The sequence below is a fragment of the Bombus impatiens genome, unplaced genomic scaffold (assembly GCF_000188095.3).
Source record: "Bombus impatiens unplaced genomic scaffold, BIMP_2.2 scf_0095, whole genome shotgun sequence".
NCBI lineage: Eukaryota > Metazoa > Arthropoda > Insecta > Hymenoptera > Apidae > Bombus > Bombus impatiens.
In genome coordinates this window covers 225,710-242,809 of record NT_176514.1, presented here as the reverse complement: position 1 = coordinate 242,809, position 17,100 = coordinate 225,710, and the positions used below count along the sequence as shown (strand labels likewise).

The window sequence follows — 17,100 nt, the reverse complement described above, 5'->3', positions numbered from 1 at the left end:
CCAGAATACATATTCTGATAATATCGTAGAACGTTTGGATAACGGAAGGTTGAAACAGTCAAAACGGATAGTAAATTTTCAACTAATGGAGATTCTGCCATATTTTAATAAAATATATGGGAACTGGAAACATTTTCCTACGCGATTGTAATTCTTAGAAATTGTTGACATTCAATATTTTTTTTATCTTCCCATTTAGACTTCTCTTTGTTATAAACGTTCTATTTGCAGAGTGACAGCACATTACGACTGTTCCATACCGTTGTACGCGAGAAGCTGCTTTTTGAATGGACGTGGATGCTGGACAAACAAGAAATCTAAATCGCGATGGAACTTTTATTTGCGCTTGGTTTGACCCGTAGCGAATCCAAACTAATTGCTATCGATTTTATAGAAACAATGGGAAATCTTTTTCTTTCGGATTAATGCTTTACATTATTTTTACATTTCGGCCAATTGACAACACGACCAATTGAAATTATATCTTGACGTTTCAGCATAAAAATAATGTAAAAGATCACACGTATCGACAACATTATTTCATACTTTTCACAAATTGCTTTCGTTTTTCTCTAAACACAAAGGAGGTATTGAAACATTTATTTACAAAACATCTTACATTATTTTTACATTGTGGTAACGTCTTTATTCAAAATCCTAGTGAAATCCAAATTCTACTTGCTTCGCTATAAAAATCTGATTCAAAGTATATAGTACCAAATAACTATTAGGCTCCGTGAAAAATTCCTAAGTAAATATTTTTTAATATTTTAAGAAGAACAAAGGAAACATATTTTATAATTACATGTGACAGCAAATGTTTAATTTCCATGAAACATAATTTTATCGAACGTTCTTCGGTGATACACCGAGAGGGAATAAAGCAACAATTTTGAAACGATTTGATACGATACCGCGTGTGAATTTCATTTAACCGAGAGAAATGAAGAAATCCCCTTTTCGTGACAAATTTCCCCGAGAGTTGCCCTAGGCTGCTTTTTCTAGTCGCAGAAAACAGAGGAACGTGTCAGGGTATGATCGAACCTGGAAACGTGACTGACGGACCAGAGAATTGAAGAACGTGAAAAGACCGAGAGAACAATAAGGTTGGCAGAGTAAAAGTTCCCGGGAGATTGGACAAATCACACTTTTGATTGCCCTTTCTCCTAATCAGCAACCGCTGACGATTTCCGCGCGGATTAAAACTCACATGGCAGAATGTTTTGACTGTGTTCTTGGAGCTGGTTCTCGTGAAAGGGTAAACAAACATTCGGTTCACGAGAAAAAAAGAATGATTACAATAAGTATCCAATAGTAATTCTGAGAATGAATACCCCAAGTAAACAGTTTGTTCGGGAAGAATATAAAAGAATGGAGAAATATTGGAAAAGCGTATGTCTGAGCTCTATAAAATGGATTTTTCTCCAGCAGATTTTTATATTAAAATTACAGAATGAAGTTGACGAAACATTTGCAAACTACTATGTATTAATTATCTTTATTTCTATATCAGAACATTCCAATATCGTAGAATCAACTATGTGTCTCACAATGGAAAATTAACTCCCTTCGAGAGTACCCAACGTAACAAAGTAAACTCATTTAAGCAGTTAATCAACTTCCTCAACACTAGCGAATACAAGTATCTGAGATCGATACATGTTCAAAACATTTCTACAGCGAATATATTACATCTTATTACCGATTACACTTTTCAACAAGTACCTTCGACCCTAACAACGATTGATCCCTCGATCTCTCGATTCCTCTTACTCAGCTATATACGCTGAAATAAATCCTAATGAACCTTGGATGACGAACTTCCCGTCGATTAATGCTATGCCAAGAAAATCTAAACGAAGCAAAGGGAAGCATCGAAGCACACGAGCCCCTCTTTTCCTTAGGCGCATAAATCTAAATACACCATTTCGCCGATGTGGCTCTCAAATTGGCAACGGCAGAGAGCCTTGCACTTGAGAACATACGTCCCTGTCCCGTAATTTGAAGTGTTTTCGATTCTTCACGATTTAATTCTGCAGTCGACGATGTTCTCCTGGAAAATAAGCAGCGGAGGCAGCGGAGGCGCAGAGCCCTCGCTCGGTCTGGCTCGTGTCTACAAGAGAATCGAGCTGAGTAATCAGCCTCATTGATCCAGCTACTCGGTACATTGACTCTCTCTCCAGCTTCGTTCGTATTTGTACCGGCTCCTCGCATGCGTATACGTGACTGGTGTACGCGTGTGCATACCAAGATGTTCTCTGTATCGTCATGTACTGGGATCGTAGCGCGTTAATGCGCCCAACAAGATGCTATCAACGCGCTCCGCGTCCGTTTCTTCGCATAGCTGAGGATTGCGCGAATCACGGAAACAGTGTCAAACGTGATTATTAACCCCTTCTAACTCTAACGAGACACGTTAGCAGAGTCCCTAAAATCGACTCTATACTTCCTCAAATAGTTTGCTTAGTTGAACACGCTAGAACCTGAGTTCTGATTATAGAATAAGGGTTCGGATCGTATAAGAATGATATAGTTGATTACATGTCATTCAGAGATTACGGGCGGAACATATGGGACGATCAGTAGAAGCAAGTGAATCTTTATTCGATCGCTTTTTATATTTTTCAAACAGTTTACGCGTGTGATTTATTTCTGACAATGAATTACAGACGTGAAGTTTTCACAATTTTCATTATCGCCTCACGTTTTACGATTTTATTTCTAACACATAACAACAACGTGCTAAGCTTTTAATTTCTGATTTCTAAGTACAGAACTAGAAATACGATAACTTTTTGCGAAAAGAATAGGTTATCTCTTCTCAGATACTACTACAAAACTGCAAGTATGACTAACACACTTAATGTAAATATGAAATGTGAAACAGATAAGGCTCTCGCTATATCTCTGTTACTATATAAAGTATTTTGTTCTAAACTAGATCAATCCGTTGATTGAAAACAATTTTTTCAATCAACGCCTCTGCAACTCCATTTATTTTTAGTTGTGCCTATCACAGCGTGGCTCTGTTGGTCGAAATCCAGCTAAAACTGTAGATTCACCTTCACGATTCTCTCACAGTTCTCACGATTATTACTCCCAAATTTCTATACTTCAGTCGCTAATGACTTCGCAGTCGATGCAACTTAAAACAAGAACAGAAACAGAAACATCGTCACCAAAAAAGAACTATACGAAAATTTTCTTGCAAAATTTGATAAAAATGCTCTGTTTTTACTGCGTAGTTCTTTTACACGCGTAAGGAATGCTGTTGATATGCACATCTTGTTAGAAGTAAATTATCCTCGACTATGCTTCCTAATTTATTCGATCAAATATCAAATAAATGTGAAAGTTCCGAAGTTGCAGCAGGATGCAAATTATCCATGGGATTGCAAATGGCCTCTGGGCCTCGGAATCGTGGCAACACCGTGAATTCCATTCTCTTCGGCTCATTACACTTTCATTAACGACTCTGCATCGCGATCATTGTTAATTAACATTTTGTCAGGTTTAAGACGGTTCACGAGCCATATAGCGACAATTAATACGGTCGGTTCCCAAGCGCGAGATTACGATAGAATGGTGTGCTTGACATTGAGCTAGCGGAGTGAAGTAATAATTGAGATGACGAAGACATGCAGGTTCGCATGTGCGAGGTCCTCAGTAATTGAGGATCACGTGAGCAGCGCAATACGTGCCACGAATACGTTTTAATGTTCAATTACGATAATGCGTTCTTGGAATGATCGTTCGGTGGATTAATTTTTTAAACGATCACTTCTTAATTTATTATTTACAATCGAAGAGTGGTTAGAATTGCACTATCCTGTCGATATATTTTGAAAGTTCAAGTTAAAAAAAAAAAAATGAAAATTCGAAAATTTTAATTAAGGATTTGAGACAGAAAGCTTATGAAACATTTGCGATTTCGTTTCTAGTTCTAGAAATCATGTATAAAAATTGCGCTGCTCTAAGTAATTCAAAGAAGAGCAAGGCAAACGTCTAGAGCAGAACGAGCTAAGAAATAAACCGAGGCCATTTACGATGCACATGTTCGAAACTGCTGCTCGACGATCGCAATCACGTTCAAACAATCCCGACCCGTCGGCCATGTGACTGCAAAACGAGTAACAAGGCAATTTCTTAATGCCACAATGAGACACCTAATCGAATTCTCTGACTGAATCGAGCGGACCGCAATTGCAATAAAGAAACAAAATGATCCGAAAGGTTCAAAGAGTCACTTAGAAGGGCGAAAAGGAGAAGGAAAGGACGGGAAACGTAGAAAAGGGTAGAAAATTCCGACTGGAGGAACGGCTCTATCTCTTTCTCCCTTCCTCTCGTGTGTATCCTTTCCCTATCGTGTACCATCTAGCCTCCCTTCTCTACCTCGATCGTCTCAATGGCCGACTCTCTTCGTTACACCCAGATAAAGAAGTCAGAACAGCAGAGAGCCAAGGCATGAATCTCCCTCTCATTCTGCCTCCCTCCCCTCCCCCGATGCATCTTCCTTGCTTATCCACACCACTATCTTCCTTCAATTATTTCTCCTTTTCCTTTCTCCTTTTCCAGTTTCTTTTTCTGTTTATCGCGCTCCACTTCTTCGACTCTTCCCCGTATAATTCTCTCGGCCTGTACTTCGTCGAGGCTCTCTCCTGTGGAGCTTCTCGTTTCTCTAGCTCGTTCTCCTTTTCCTAGGTAAACCTGCTTTTAACGTTTCGTCGCATTTCAATGTCGACTCGCCGAGGGATAGAAACACAAGGGTTCTCACCATGGGGGGTGAGTGGTGGCCATTGACACTTCGAATCGGTGAAACAGAGAGAAAGAAGAGGAAAAAATTCTTCGGTGCGACTTTAATTTCTGAAGGAAATACAACGAGACGAAAAGACAGCTCAGCCGCGAACGCTTCCATTGTTCTTTAGGATACGCGTAACGATCGATGATAGACGTTCAAAGAATAGGCCGTCTTTTATGTTCCTTCCGTTTCTTCGTTCGTTTATTTGCTAATCGATAAATTACCTTCGGCCAATCAAACTTCATTTTCGAAGAAAAATGAAAATAGATATTAAAAGGCGGAGTACGTAAGTAGTCGAATAACGCGTAGTAAGTGTCGACGAAATATTTTTAATTACTCTAAACTTTCTATTCTCCAAATTTTGGCAAAATTTGATTAGTTTTCAACCTAGAATTCGCAATAGAATACTGAAACAGTATTTAATCTAAAGTAGAAGTCAATTCTTAAATATCTTGAATGTACGTATCAATAGACTAGATAAGATAAGTTATACAATTCTTTAGGTCGAATAGATATGATTACGAAACTTTAAAATAAATACACTACTTCTAACGTATACGTGCAGCCATGATGCCCCTAATTTTATTTACGCTGCAGTTTCTGACCTACTTTTGGATAGAATAATTCAACACTGTGCGATAATCAGAAAAAATTTCGTAATTCAAAATGCTGCTTAAATTGAATATTATGGTTTTACTAGTTTACACTTCGCTTCTTTCTTCCACTTTACAGCAAAATATAACGCATAAAATATACATAAGACAAACAAAATTAAATTATTTAACAGATACGTAGCACGTACATGTGTAACTAACTCATGAATTTTCAAATCGAATAATCTCCCTTGTAGATAAGACATTAACACTTGTACGTTATTTCGTATGTACGATCCTAAGATAATATGTACAACGAATAATATATACCATTAAGCTAATTCCTTTAATCACAAGTGACGTAAATACCTGCCAATTTATCAATCAACAAAGACGAATGTAAAATTCACGCTATTGAAACGAATATAATAATTCCGCCAATCCATTCTTCCAATCTATTTAACAATTTAATCACTTCAGTCGCTCTCTTTACTCACTGCTAGTCGCTCTGATTCATCAGAAGCTTTGATCGAACAAACATAACAGCCGTTTGGACGACGTAGCTCAAAGAAAAGGCAAGAACGATTTCCGGTAGTCACGGGTTTCCCGTGTTTGAACGGGTCAACGCAACGCCGGAAAACTCATCGAATGCTAAAGAACTCGCGAGTCAGTGAAGAGAATCTTGTTCAGAAATAGAGACAATGGAAGAAATGCAGAGCGAGAACAGGTAGATCTTTAAAATTGTATCGCAAAACGCCAACCTCGCTAAATGCTGAATAGCATAGAAACGAGAGAACCAGAGACGTCAAGCGAGCTACGTGGCGTCCTGAAGGAAGAATGACCCATCCTGTCTACCTGCGGCCAGGTATGTATTTCCGTCCTAGTTGAAATACTTAAGGAAACGTGGCTCGCCCCCGGGAAACCATCGGCGAATTCAATGGCATCATTGTTGTGTGCGCATTTTATCACGTGTCTGCTGCTTATTTATGAAATAGAGTCACAGATGTGCCCTCGACCAAGTTACCAGGGATTCGTCCATGTTGCAGCGTGAAATGTAAATGAACCAGGAAAATGGCAAATAAATTATTGCCGTTCTTTTGCGACTGTGACGAATTTTAGAGAGAAGAGATCGTTTTCAGATAGCTTTTATAATTTATAGAATTTGAGAGATCTTCCCGCAGCTTTTCGAAATTTAAATTGGATTTTTGCGGAACACCTGTTTTATGGCCACGCAAATGCCGATTGCTATTCATATGGAGTTCATATATATCGTGATTCCGTGAATTACCAACGGATTTAATTTCTAATTTGAATTCTAATTTATGCGTTTATCGGAGCTCGTTTCGACCATAGAAGTGTAATTGTACCTTGATCCAATTTCGATCTTTTTCTTTTTAATTATCCGTCAAATTTTTTTGATCGTCGATGAAATTTCACTCTTGAATGTTTCTTTAAAAAAAGAAGTACTTTATATAAAACATCCATCTGCAGCAAGATATGTTGTTCTATGAAGATTATTTAATATATTTATTTAATATTAAATTATTCTATCCTACAGAAAAACAAAATTTTGTGGTGAAAAAGGTATGTTTCGTGAATTTTAGAGATACATTACGTGCGTGCGCAAGCGCGTAATACTCTATGTTACGTTTTTTGTTTCATAGCGATAAAAAAGGAAGTTCTGCTCGTTTTTTGGTTCGAAATTGTTTAGCTCGTTCACCCTCGATCGTTTGATCTCGAGAAGGTATAAGAACCGAGGAAAGACAAAGGGTGCGTTTAGCCTTGCTTGAGTGTTCTCTTAATGTGGCATAGTCACCCTTTTACGTTTAAAGTGGCAAGGGTGAAAACGACTTACAAATATCCAGGAACGATGCTCTTTTGTTCGTGCTTTTCACTCCCTCCTAGGATCATTCAAAACGCAATGCTTCTCAAGAGTCCTCGAACCATTCATTCATGCGAAACACACGTTGCGTTCAATTCGACGTTTCACTCGGATGTGTATCTCGAACAATGCAAGAATACCTTTTACTTGATACTATCCGATGCACTGTGTCGATGCAATATGCTGCTACATACGATACGGGAAACATTACGAACGGACAGAGGTAAACATAACCAGTGACGTTGTCAATAAAATATATTCGAAAAATTGATAGATTCAATACTAAAATCACAACTCTAAAGGTAATATTCCCTCCATATTTGCTGCAAAAAATATTTCCATTCGATTAATCTACATCCGGATTAACTTGTGTTATTGCATGCACATGTACATGATAAATATCGAAAGCAGCTTTCATTTTTATCTTCATATCCGAACGTACAAATCAATATAAAGATATGTCCTTTTTTATGCAAATAGATGAAATTAAAATGAATTTTATGAAACAGGTTGCAGTTTTTCTCCACCATACACATTCTACAAGTAAATATAGGAAAAGGAATGTTGCATTAAAACATACTAACAAATGTTTTATTGAAAAATTGTAACAAAGGTACGCGAAATATAACAACGGTTTGTTGTATTTCGTTCCATAAAGCGTACAAATGCATTGACGATATTTACGCTAACTCTGTCACAAAGTGTTGCCCAATCTTATAAATACAGAACCGACGTGTATAATATGTTTGCACATTTCAGTGGAAAAACTTGAATATATTTGAATATATTCCAAGTATGTATGTAATATGTTTGTACGTATGTTTGAGAGGGTAGGCTATTATATTATTTGTTCAACGAGAAACGATATTCCCTGTAGAATAGAATATATTCGTGATGTGAATGAGAATTTACTGGATTATATTTTCTTTTTATTTTTATAAAGGAATTTTAACTAATTCTTAAGTTCACGACTATATGATTCCATTCAGCAAAATCAAGCTATTGTTATATACACATCAATTAATGCAGACTGTCCTCATTGACTTATTAATTGAAACGTAGCGTAGCATAGAGAAAAGTGGAATTTACCGTGGTCTCATAAAATAACGTACACTTTAAAGCCTTTTTCTTTCCTATTGCAATTTTTACAATTTAGATCCAGATTATGAAATTCCATTTTTCATAATCTTTTCTTAACCGGACTATCTCGAAATATCCTTTATAAATTTTTGTTAATTTAAAAGAAAAAAATGAACAACGAGAAGTGGAGTTCTATCTGTGTTGACTGAAATGAAATTCGTTTATTATATGAAAAACAAAACTAGCTTTACAGCTTAACACATTCGCTGGTAATTGCACTAAATGGCACTAAAATGACAACTGAACATCTACTTCATCGTCAAAAAGTCACGTAGAAAAATTTGAGAGGTGTTTCGATATATCTATGTATTGGTTTTCCATGGCGTGTCATAAACCTTGAGGTGTTCGAGCACGCTTCTCGCCGACAAACAGCCGGCAATCACAAATTCGAGACACGCGAAGATTCACCGGCGAAGAGTTTTAAGGCGCACCCCGAAAGTATAATCTCGCGCGACGGTAATCCAGTGAAATGTTGGGTTTCGTAAGATCGCCCTGGAAGATTGGCTTGAAAATCCAGACTTACACGAAAGGATCTATTCTCTGCGAAACTTCCTTACTTCTTTCAGCGAGAATGCGGCATGCCACCACGGATGAACAGCAAACGAACAAAGAAAAATCCCAGGTAACGTAATTCAAGACAAAACGAACTGAGCTACTTTCTTCATTCTCTTCCTATCCATGATCGAAAATCGATTCAAGGAAAATCGAGAAGGGACCAAATTGTTCCATCCTCTCGTTCAAGCGAGCTACGTTTGACGCTTTGCTGATGTTAGATCATCGCGTACTAAGGTATGTGTAAAAACTATTTCAACGTTTCAGAGAGAAATGGCGTTAGATCGGGTAACGTGTGAAACCCTTGAAATTCTAGATTTATCGACCTTAAATTATACAACTCTTCGACCGATTTCTTCATCGAAATAAAATTCGCTTTAAGGTATCTATTAAGATGTCTACCGGGAGAGATTTTTATATACGCACACACGCATATAATGAGATATAATATAATAAAACATGAAATGAAAATGACATATCGTATCGTACACAATTAAGGTTTATATCTGCTTATCGTCATCCGGTTTTCTAAATGAATTTTAGCTCCGTGTAGTCGAATACCCAGCTTAACGTTGTTTCAGAATTAACGGTATTTAATGCAATTGGCGCTTGGCCAATTGCGTTAAATCGATTACGCGGAAGCTTTGCGTGACGATAAAATAATGCGGAATGATGAATAAATATCACAGAAAAAACGAATATATCAAAAAATCATAAATAAATAGATATAGCTTTGAAATGGAAATTCTCCTATTACCAATGTAAGTATACGTATCTGTTATAGTGATAACGGAAAGTTCTTGAATTAAAATTCAACTTTAACGAAGTTATTTGTTACTAATTTTAAACAGGTCCTATATACAATAATTCCGTGATCTTCCTATCTTCAAGTCCGTGGAAGTTTTTGTTGCTAAATAGTAATACAGGAATTAATATGAGATTACGAGGTCTAATCAAAGGAAACGATCTAATTAATGTTTATGTTATTTCAGTCGCGTAACGTCTTCCTTTCCAAAGTAACACCTCTAATTTCATTTGCCGCAACCGTTACCACGTGCAAAGAGGATTTAACAGCAAACCTTCTTTCGCGAGCAGGACTTCGAACACGATCTTATTGTTGCGAAAATAATCCTTTCGTCCGGAACTTTCAAGATACAAGTTACCATGGCAAAAGAGCTTCAAAACTCTTTCTACAAATCGCTTCCTCCCATTCACCTAGAATTTTTAAAATCGCGCTATAATAACCAGACCTTTTACCATGAATACGTCGATAAAGTTCACTGAAAGAACTTGAACGGTCAAAAGTTCGGCAGAAATCTGACAACGCCTTAAAAGGAAAATCCGGTCGGCATGTAATTCGTTATCGTTTTTAAACAAGATAAAATCTACACATGTGAGACTGTCCCTGTGCGTACAATCCTTCGTAGAGGGTAATTCCGCAATTTTTATTCAATGCAAATATGTGCCAAGGGACGAGTATGTGATATTTGTTATACCGATATATTTGTCAACCTTAAAAATTATAGTTCGGGAGATTAAGCATTTTCTCCGAACAGACTATGCTCCCATACGAAAACTTGGCTACTTTAAAAGTTTATAGTCTCTGACTTTTTGAAACACTACAATAATTTGCGTTCTCTAGTTCGTGGGTTGTATTTTCTCCTAACAAAAATTTAAGAGATTCTCAGGGAAAGAGTTTACAAACTACTCACGCAAATCTGGACAGAATCGAAAAATAAGGAATATATTTTAGCTACGTATATACATTCGTAATTTCAAAGAATTACTCTATACTGCTACATGTCCTGATAAAATTACGCTCGATTCTGAAACGATGATATATATTTTCGAAACTTTAAATGCATCTACCTATAGCACAGATAGACCGTTCCTGTTCCCATTTTTTATCGTGTGACCTCGTTTCAGACACTCCCAACACAAACCTCTCTAAAATTTGTTATATTTCCATTGTTTAAAATTTTGTACGTGTACTAAAAAATAGAAAAATTTTAAATGCCAACAATAACGAGTTTATCACGCATGAAACATTGGATATATTTTTTGAAGCGGCGGGCATGCATCATAATGCTTGTTATTAAAACTTGAAATAACTTATAAAGAAAACAAAATTAATTCCTCGAAAAAACTTTTGAAAGCCACAAACGGAAGTTAAAGTCTGACCTTCGGTAAAAAAAAATTAATTCGTAAAGATTATTTCAAGCGATGACGGCAAGATAAAATAGCTTTCCCGTTTTATGCGCCAATGCAAAATAATCATAGCGTATCAGAAAATCAAAAACGAGAAGAAAGGAACACTGTGTAGAATGGAGAAGCAAGAGTATCTGACAATAAGTGAAAAGTACGCGCTACCGTTTCGATCAGTTCATCACCTAACAGACAATTTCTGTGATAGTTACTTGATCGATCGTCAATATCATTTTTATTAAAATTAGTCGTCGCATATGTGGCTAAAAAAACTATTTACTCGTCACGCAATTTCAAAGGAATAGAAAATTACACGTTTATCGAAATAATTTTTATGTTAAGCACAATTGCTATCGAGTTTTATCTTTAACATAATGGGTTTCCAAAGTATAAGTTGTGCGAGCTTCACGACATATTCCACGTTATTTTACGTGATACACGCTTGGTTTCCTATTATGTATAATTACGGAACTCAGTTACGAAATCGCTAAAGCGAAGAACAATTGGTCGTCGTTAAGAACATGCCATATAATGCCGGAACGATAAATGCATGTAGTTATTTCCACGAAACTGCGAATTTTACTTGAATGAATAATATCGATAAAAAAAAGATGTATCTTTTATGAAATGACTAAGCTTTGGGCGACTGATAAACGATGCGTTGCATCAACAAAGGAAACGATGATCTTGTGCAAACGCTTTTAGGAATCCCCGTTATCACCACGGGTCGCAGTCTCCGCCCCCCATCTGCTCATGTAAATAGTAAGTACACAAGAAATGTGGTCATGTTATCTACAATCAGACATATAAAGAAATTTAACTACTTACGAGTTATATTCCATCTCTTAAACATATACGTATTTAAAATGAACATTATATCGATTAGTATATTAAAAATTTGTTCGTATCCCCGTGAATTAGCAAAATCAAGGAACAGTTTTCCTTAAAACAGAACGGAATTTGGGTGCAGTAGCTATCGAAAAACATTTATCTTCCTTGCAAATTGGAGGAATAAAATTGGAAAAGTAGCGCAGTTTCGCGAATATCCCAATTTCCCACTTCATATTTCAAACAAGTAAAAAATTTAACTTGGAAGGTAAACCATCTGGCGGAAATTTAAGGGGACGCAAATTGCTCTTGAAAACACAACCGGTACGCAAGACACGGCGAACAAACCTGTGAACTCGTCGGCATGTATGCTAGCCAGTGTGTTTAGCAAAAATAAGTAAATATACTCCATCACGCAGGTCACTAGAGTACATTGAAGTTAACGCAAGAGTAAGCATCAGCAAAATGAAATTTGCGGCAATATCGACGACGTGCGAAATAGATCAATTGAATCTGGAAGTTAACAGGTTTAAAAACAAGAACAAGCCAACGCTAATGACATCAATTACCTCTGCACCTTCTACTTAAGAAGAAAAAAGACGCGAGTTTCGTATCTCTTACCGCAGCAGTGCAATCTTTATTGGCATAAGAACGCAATAAATTATCGTATTACTTATCGTATTGCTTTTGAAACGACCATTGTGGAATTTTACGTGACAACATCGTACTCGATCATGTTTCTCAATCCGTACATTGTAATCGCAAATATTTTTATTTACAATTGTACTGTTTGGTGCGTATCAACCTTGCATCAGATGTATTCAATTCAGCGAAGCTATTACGCAATTCTTAGCGCATTTAACGCGCCCACAACCAGCTTCTATCTAATTAAAAACGAGATAAGTGGGAAAACCCGAATGAAACGATCGGCATGCAAGTAAATTTTCTTTGCTGCGCAAACAACGCTAAAAACGAGAAGCCATTGCCCGGGAAGATGCCTTGAAAGCGTGTTCAATTGTTCTAAGTGCAGTTCTAAGAATCAACTTTTGCACTGCCAATAGAACGCATGTCAGACGCAAACATGTCTCATCCAGAGATTAGTCGCGACAATAATTCACAGAAGAAACCATCTTAGTCGTAATGCTTCTGAATTCGCATGCAATAGCTGGTTCGAATAAAATTTTCGTTTTGACGATCATATTTTCCCCTTTTTTGCACCACTTTTTTTTTTAATGAAATAAGTGGAAGCTACGATTACAAAGCTGAAACAAAACTTAAACAACCGTTCAGATTTAGTTCATTGGATGTTTTATTCCATTGAATCGCGTAGCGGATCAGGTTCATATTCCACGATTGAATGAGAACTGACGCGGAAAACGAAGATAGGAAAGACGAGCTTCGATGAAAACTATTTAGGTAGAAATGTTTGTTCGAAGGTTAATTTCCGTCTTCGATGCTGACGCGAAACCAGTCGAAGCGATCTTCGCGTCATTTTAACGTGCAAAGACGCGAGAGCAATTAAGTTCCTGTAATTTACAACGAATGATAGCAATAACGATGGATAAAAAAAAAAAGAAAATATAATATTGACGCGCAAATTACTAAATTTCCAAATTAATAAACGTTGATTCGTCAAACTTCCATCAACATCGCAATAACCCATAAAGTAGTTAAAAAATGACCTAGTTGTCCAGCCCCGTTTCCCAGAGATAAAAGTTACCTCGAAATAAAGCAGGATTTTTATTAAATGTGCAGGGATAATTCTACGCCCTCGTTTCGGCGCCGGGAGTTTCCTTATTAGGATACTACGAATACAAACATTTTTATCCTTTAAAAATTTTATCCCGCAAAGAGTTTCAAAAACGGCGAGCGGAAATGTTTTGCGAGAATTTGTAGCCTTCCTTTTTAAATAAAGAATTACATTTAAGCCTATGATATTATCATTTATACCCTGTTTCTTTATTTTCTTTCTTTTTCTTTCAAACGAATATTAGCACATCGTTTCATCTCAAACAATCATCATCACTCATTTTTGGTCAAAATTTAAATCAGATACATTACCTCTTGCTGTTATAATTTAATACCTTCGAGTGTGGAACACGACCAATTGAAATTATATCATGACATTTCAGCATAAAAATAACGTAAAAGATCACACGTATCGACATTTTTTCATACTTTTCAGAAATTTAAGACGTTGTTTAACGATAGGGAAACAAGATCATGTCGAAAATACCTTCAAGCGCGTAACAGAGTAAAATTTCCTTTAACTCTAAAAATAATAATTACCTATTTTGAACAAAAAAACTAACAATCAACGTAAAATATATGCTTTCGTTTTTTCCCAAAACACAAAGGAGGCATTGAAACATCTACGCCTCGTTTACAAAAGATTGTTTAATATTATCTCAAATGCAGGAAATACTGAACAAATATCTTCGTGTAAAATGTTGAAAATATGTAAAATATTTAAAGTAAACTACCGACAAGAAATTAGCAAATTCTCACCGTGATAGTTTACAAACAGTTTCATAGAATATAACGCAAATTACGCGAACGCAGAGAAGTATCAAAATTACAGTCAAATATTCTCGGATCCTTTTTGAAGGAACCTAGGAATGTTCCTCTTCAACGAGTCAGAGCCAAGCTCGATATTACACGTCACGGGAAAAGATGAGCCTCGCATGATTGAGCCCACCCACCTCACAGAAATTTCTCACTTTGATCGCGAAACCACGAAAAACTTTCTGGCCGTGATATCAAGGTCGATTTGGTATTCCGGAGAACCAATCTATCCACAGAAATAAACATCAATCCGTCGTACTATCCGAGAAATCGATAACAAACCGAAACGACGATCGCAAAACGATAGAAATACAATTAATTTGAACGCAACGCATATCTGCTTTACACGACGGTAAGAAAGTTGCGACGATTGGAAAGAAATTGAGCAACTTTACTTGTCCTTGCAGATAAAGCAAGCAGAAAATTCCGCTAAAACGACTTCCTTGTATTTTTTTCATTTTTGAATTATCATCCAGGTAATTGTTGCGAATATTTCAAAAGCTTTCATATCCTACATAGCACATAGTGTAAGCGTAATAAAATTATGAATAATTTGTTTTTGAAAAATTCCTTCTCCCTCGATTCATAGAGATTGTTAATTATAAAGCAGAGATAAGAGAACTTTCGTCGATGGCTGTTTCAATGTTTTCAAGTGGTTACACAAAGAGAGATCTTTGATGCGCATTCCGAAGGACTTTGCTTATTACCTCCTTCACTTTGCTTCATTTTATATAATACAGTTCTTAAATAACGATCGCTGAAAAGACACGGTCGCTGCATCATTCGAGACGGACTAATTGTCCATGTCAGAAAACTTACGGATGAACTCGAATCGGCAACTAACAGAAGAATTTAGCATTTAGGGTTTGCAGCGATTTTAGATTTCGAGGAAATTGATACTTTGCGACAAGGGTCATATTATATTTGCTCATCAAACAGTCGTCGGGTTAATTATATCCATCGTATTAATAATAAAAGCTAAGCATGATACTCTGAACAGTTACAAATTAGCATACGTTCCAACGGTTGTTTGAAAGCCAACGCAAAAGTCGCAAATATAAGGAACTTCATCAAGAAACCGAATCATGCGTTTCAGATCAAACATGCAATGCAACACTATGCCTTCACCTTTGTATCCAAAATTATTCTTGACACTTGACTGTCTTGTCTATGAATGATTCTCAATGATTACAAAACGTTTCAAGAGGAATTACAACACAATCTTCCTTTTCGACAATGCTAATATTGAGTTAGAGTGCGATCGAAAGGGAAAAACCTGCGTATTTTCCCGATTTGCGCAATCACAGCTGTATTTTACGCAATACGTACAATATCAATAACGCTTGCGCGTTTATACGTTACGTTCCTAGTTATGTGGCACATTTTTTGTCAATCACACGTTAACAAAAAATTAATAATATTGTACAATATAATATTGTATACTATCGCATAATTTATATCCATGATATGCAAAGTTGTTCTACGAATGCGAATAATTCGAAGATACATGAGGCGATGTAATACTGACATTAGTTTTAATAGAATTCCAGATACTTGCAGCGTGAAATAAACAAGAAATAGTTGTTTGTTAAACTGTGGTTTTTGGCATTACTGTCAGTAAGTTAATGCATTTTTGATGCATTTTCAATGCCATCGTTTAATTTATATTAGCCCATATAAATCATATTATCTAATAGCTTAAGATTAAGAGTGAAATTTTAGCATCTTGAACTATTCAGAAATTGTGCAACAAAGTAAATGAAAAAATTAATAAATCGCGTATCGTATCTCTTCCATAATCTTCGAATTACCGCGAAAAGTATTTCGAGGAAAAAACGCGGGGTATGCTCCTACCTTATCGAGATATTGAAATCCATGTTCCCGTGCGACCTGCTTGGCGACTTCCGCTCCTCCTTCGATATGCACTGCCCATTGATTCGTATAGGCTGCCACTCGTCCACCAAGAGTCACCAGCGCGACGATGGCCAGTCCGAAGATCTTCCGCGGGCACATGATAGCTCTGCCTCTCGACTGCAACTGTTACCACTAGCGGCTCCAGTTTCACACTCAACACTATTATTCACTATCCACTAAAACAGCCGCTGCTACCGGCGGAGGAGGCAACGGAGATAACAAGAACAAGAACAACGACAACAAACAACGGCACCAGCACTGCCACCACGAACAACACGGCTCACTTATCTATCTATCGCACGCACGATAGAAATAAACGTCTTTTAGCGAATTGTTCAAAGGCAAGCGATAATAGACTGGATGATAGCGAAGGTGAAGAACAGAGAGACACATAAGAGGGAAAGAGAGAAAACGGGAAAAGGTGAAATATGACAGTATAGCTGGCACCTGCTGACCGTCTACGGCCAACTGAACTGCCAGCGGACTATGTTACTCGTTAAGTAGCCTCCGCACTTGCGAACCGATGACTACCGACTTTCTGTTGTTCTTCTTCCCTCTACTTCCCCGTCGTCGTCGTCATCGGTGTCGTCGATGGTTGTCGTCGTCGTCGTCGTCGTTTCGTC

The 17,100-nt window shown here is 37.0% G+C and overlaps 1 protein-coding gene across 3 annotated transcripts in view; it reads right to left on the bottom strand.

Moving 5' to 3' along the window:
* Positions 1-17,094, bottom strand: part of LOC100740609 (furin-like protease 1) — a 220,670-nt gene extending 203,576 nt beyond the window's left edge. For all 3 annotated transcript variants that reach the window (XM_012394588.3, XM_012394587.2, XM_012394589.2), the window contains exon 1: positions 16,418-17,094. In XM_012394588.3, coding sequence (XP_012250011.1) covers positions 16,418-16,576 — 159 coding nt within the window. In that variant the 5' untranslated portion in view covers positions 16,577-17,094. The remainder of the gene's footprint in view (positions 1-16,417) is intronic.
* Between the last annotated feature and the right edge of the window lie 6 nt (positions 17,095-17,100).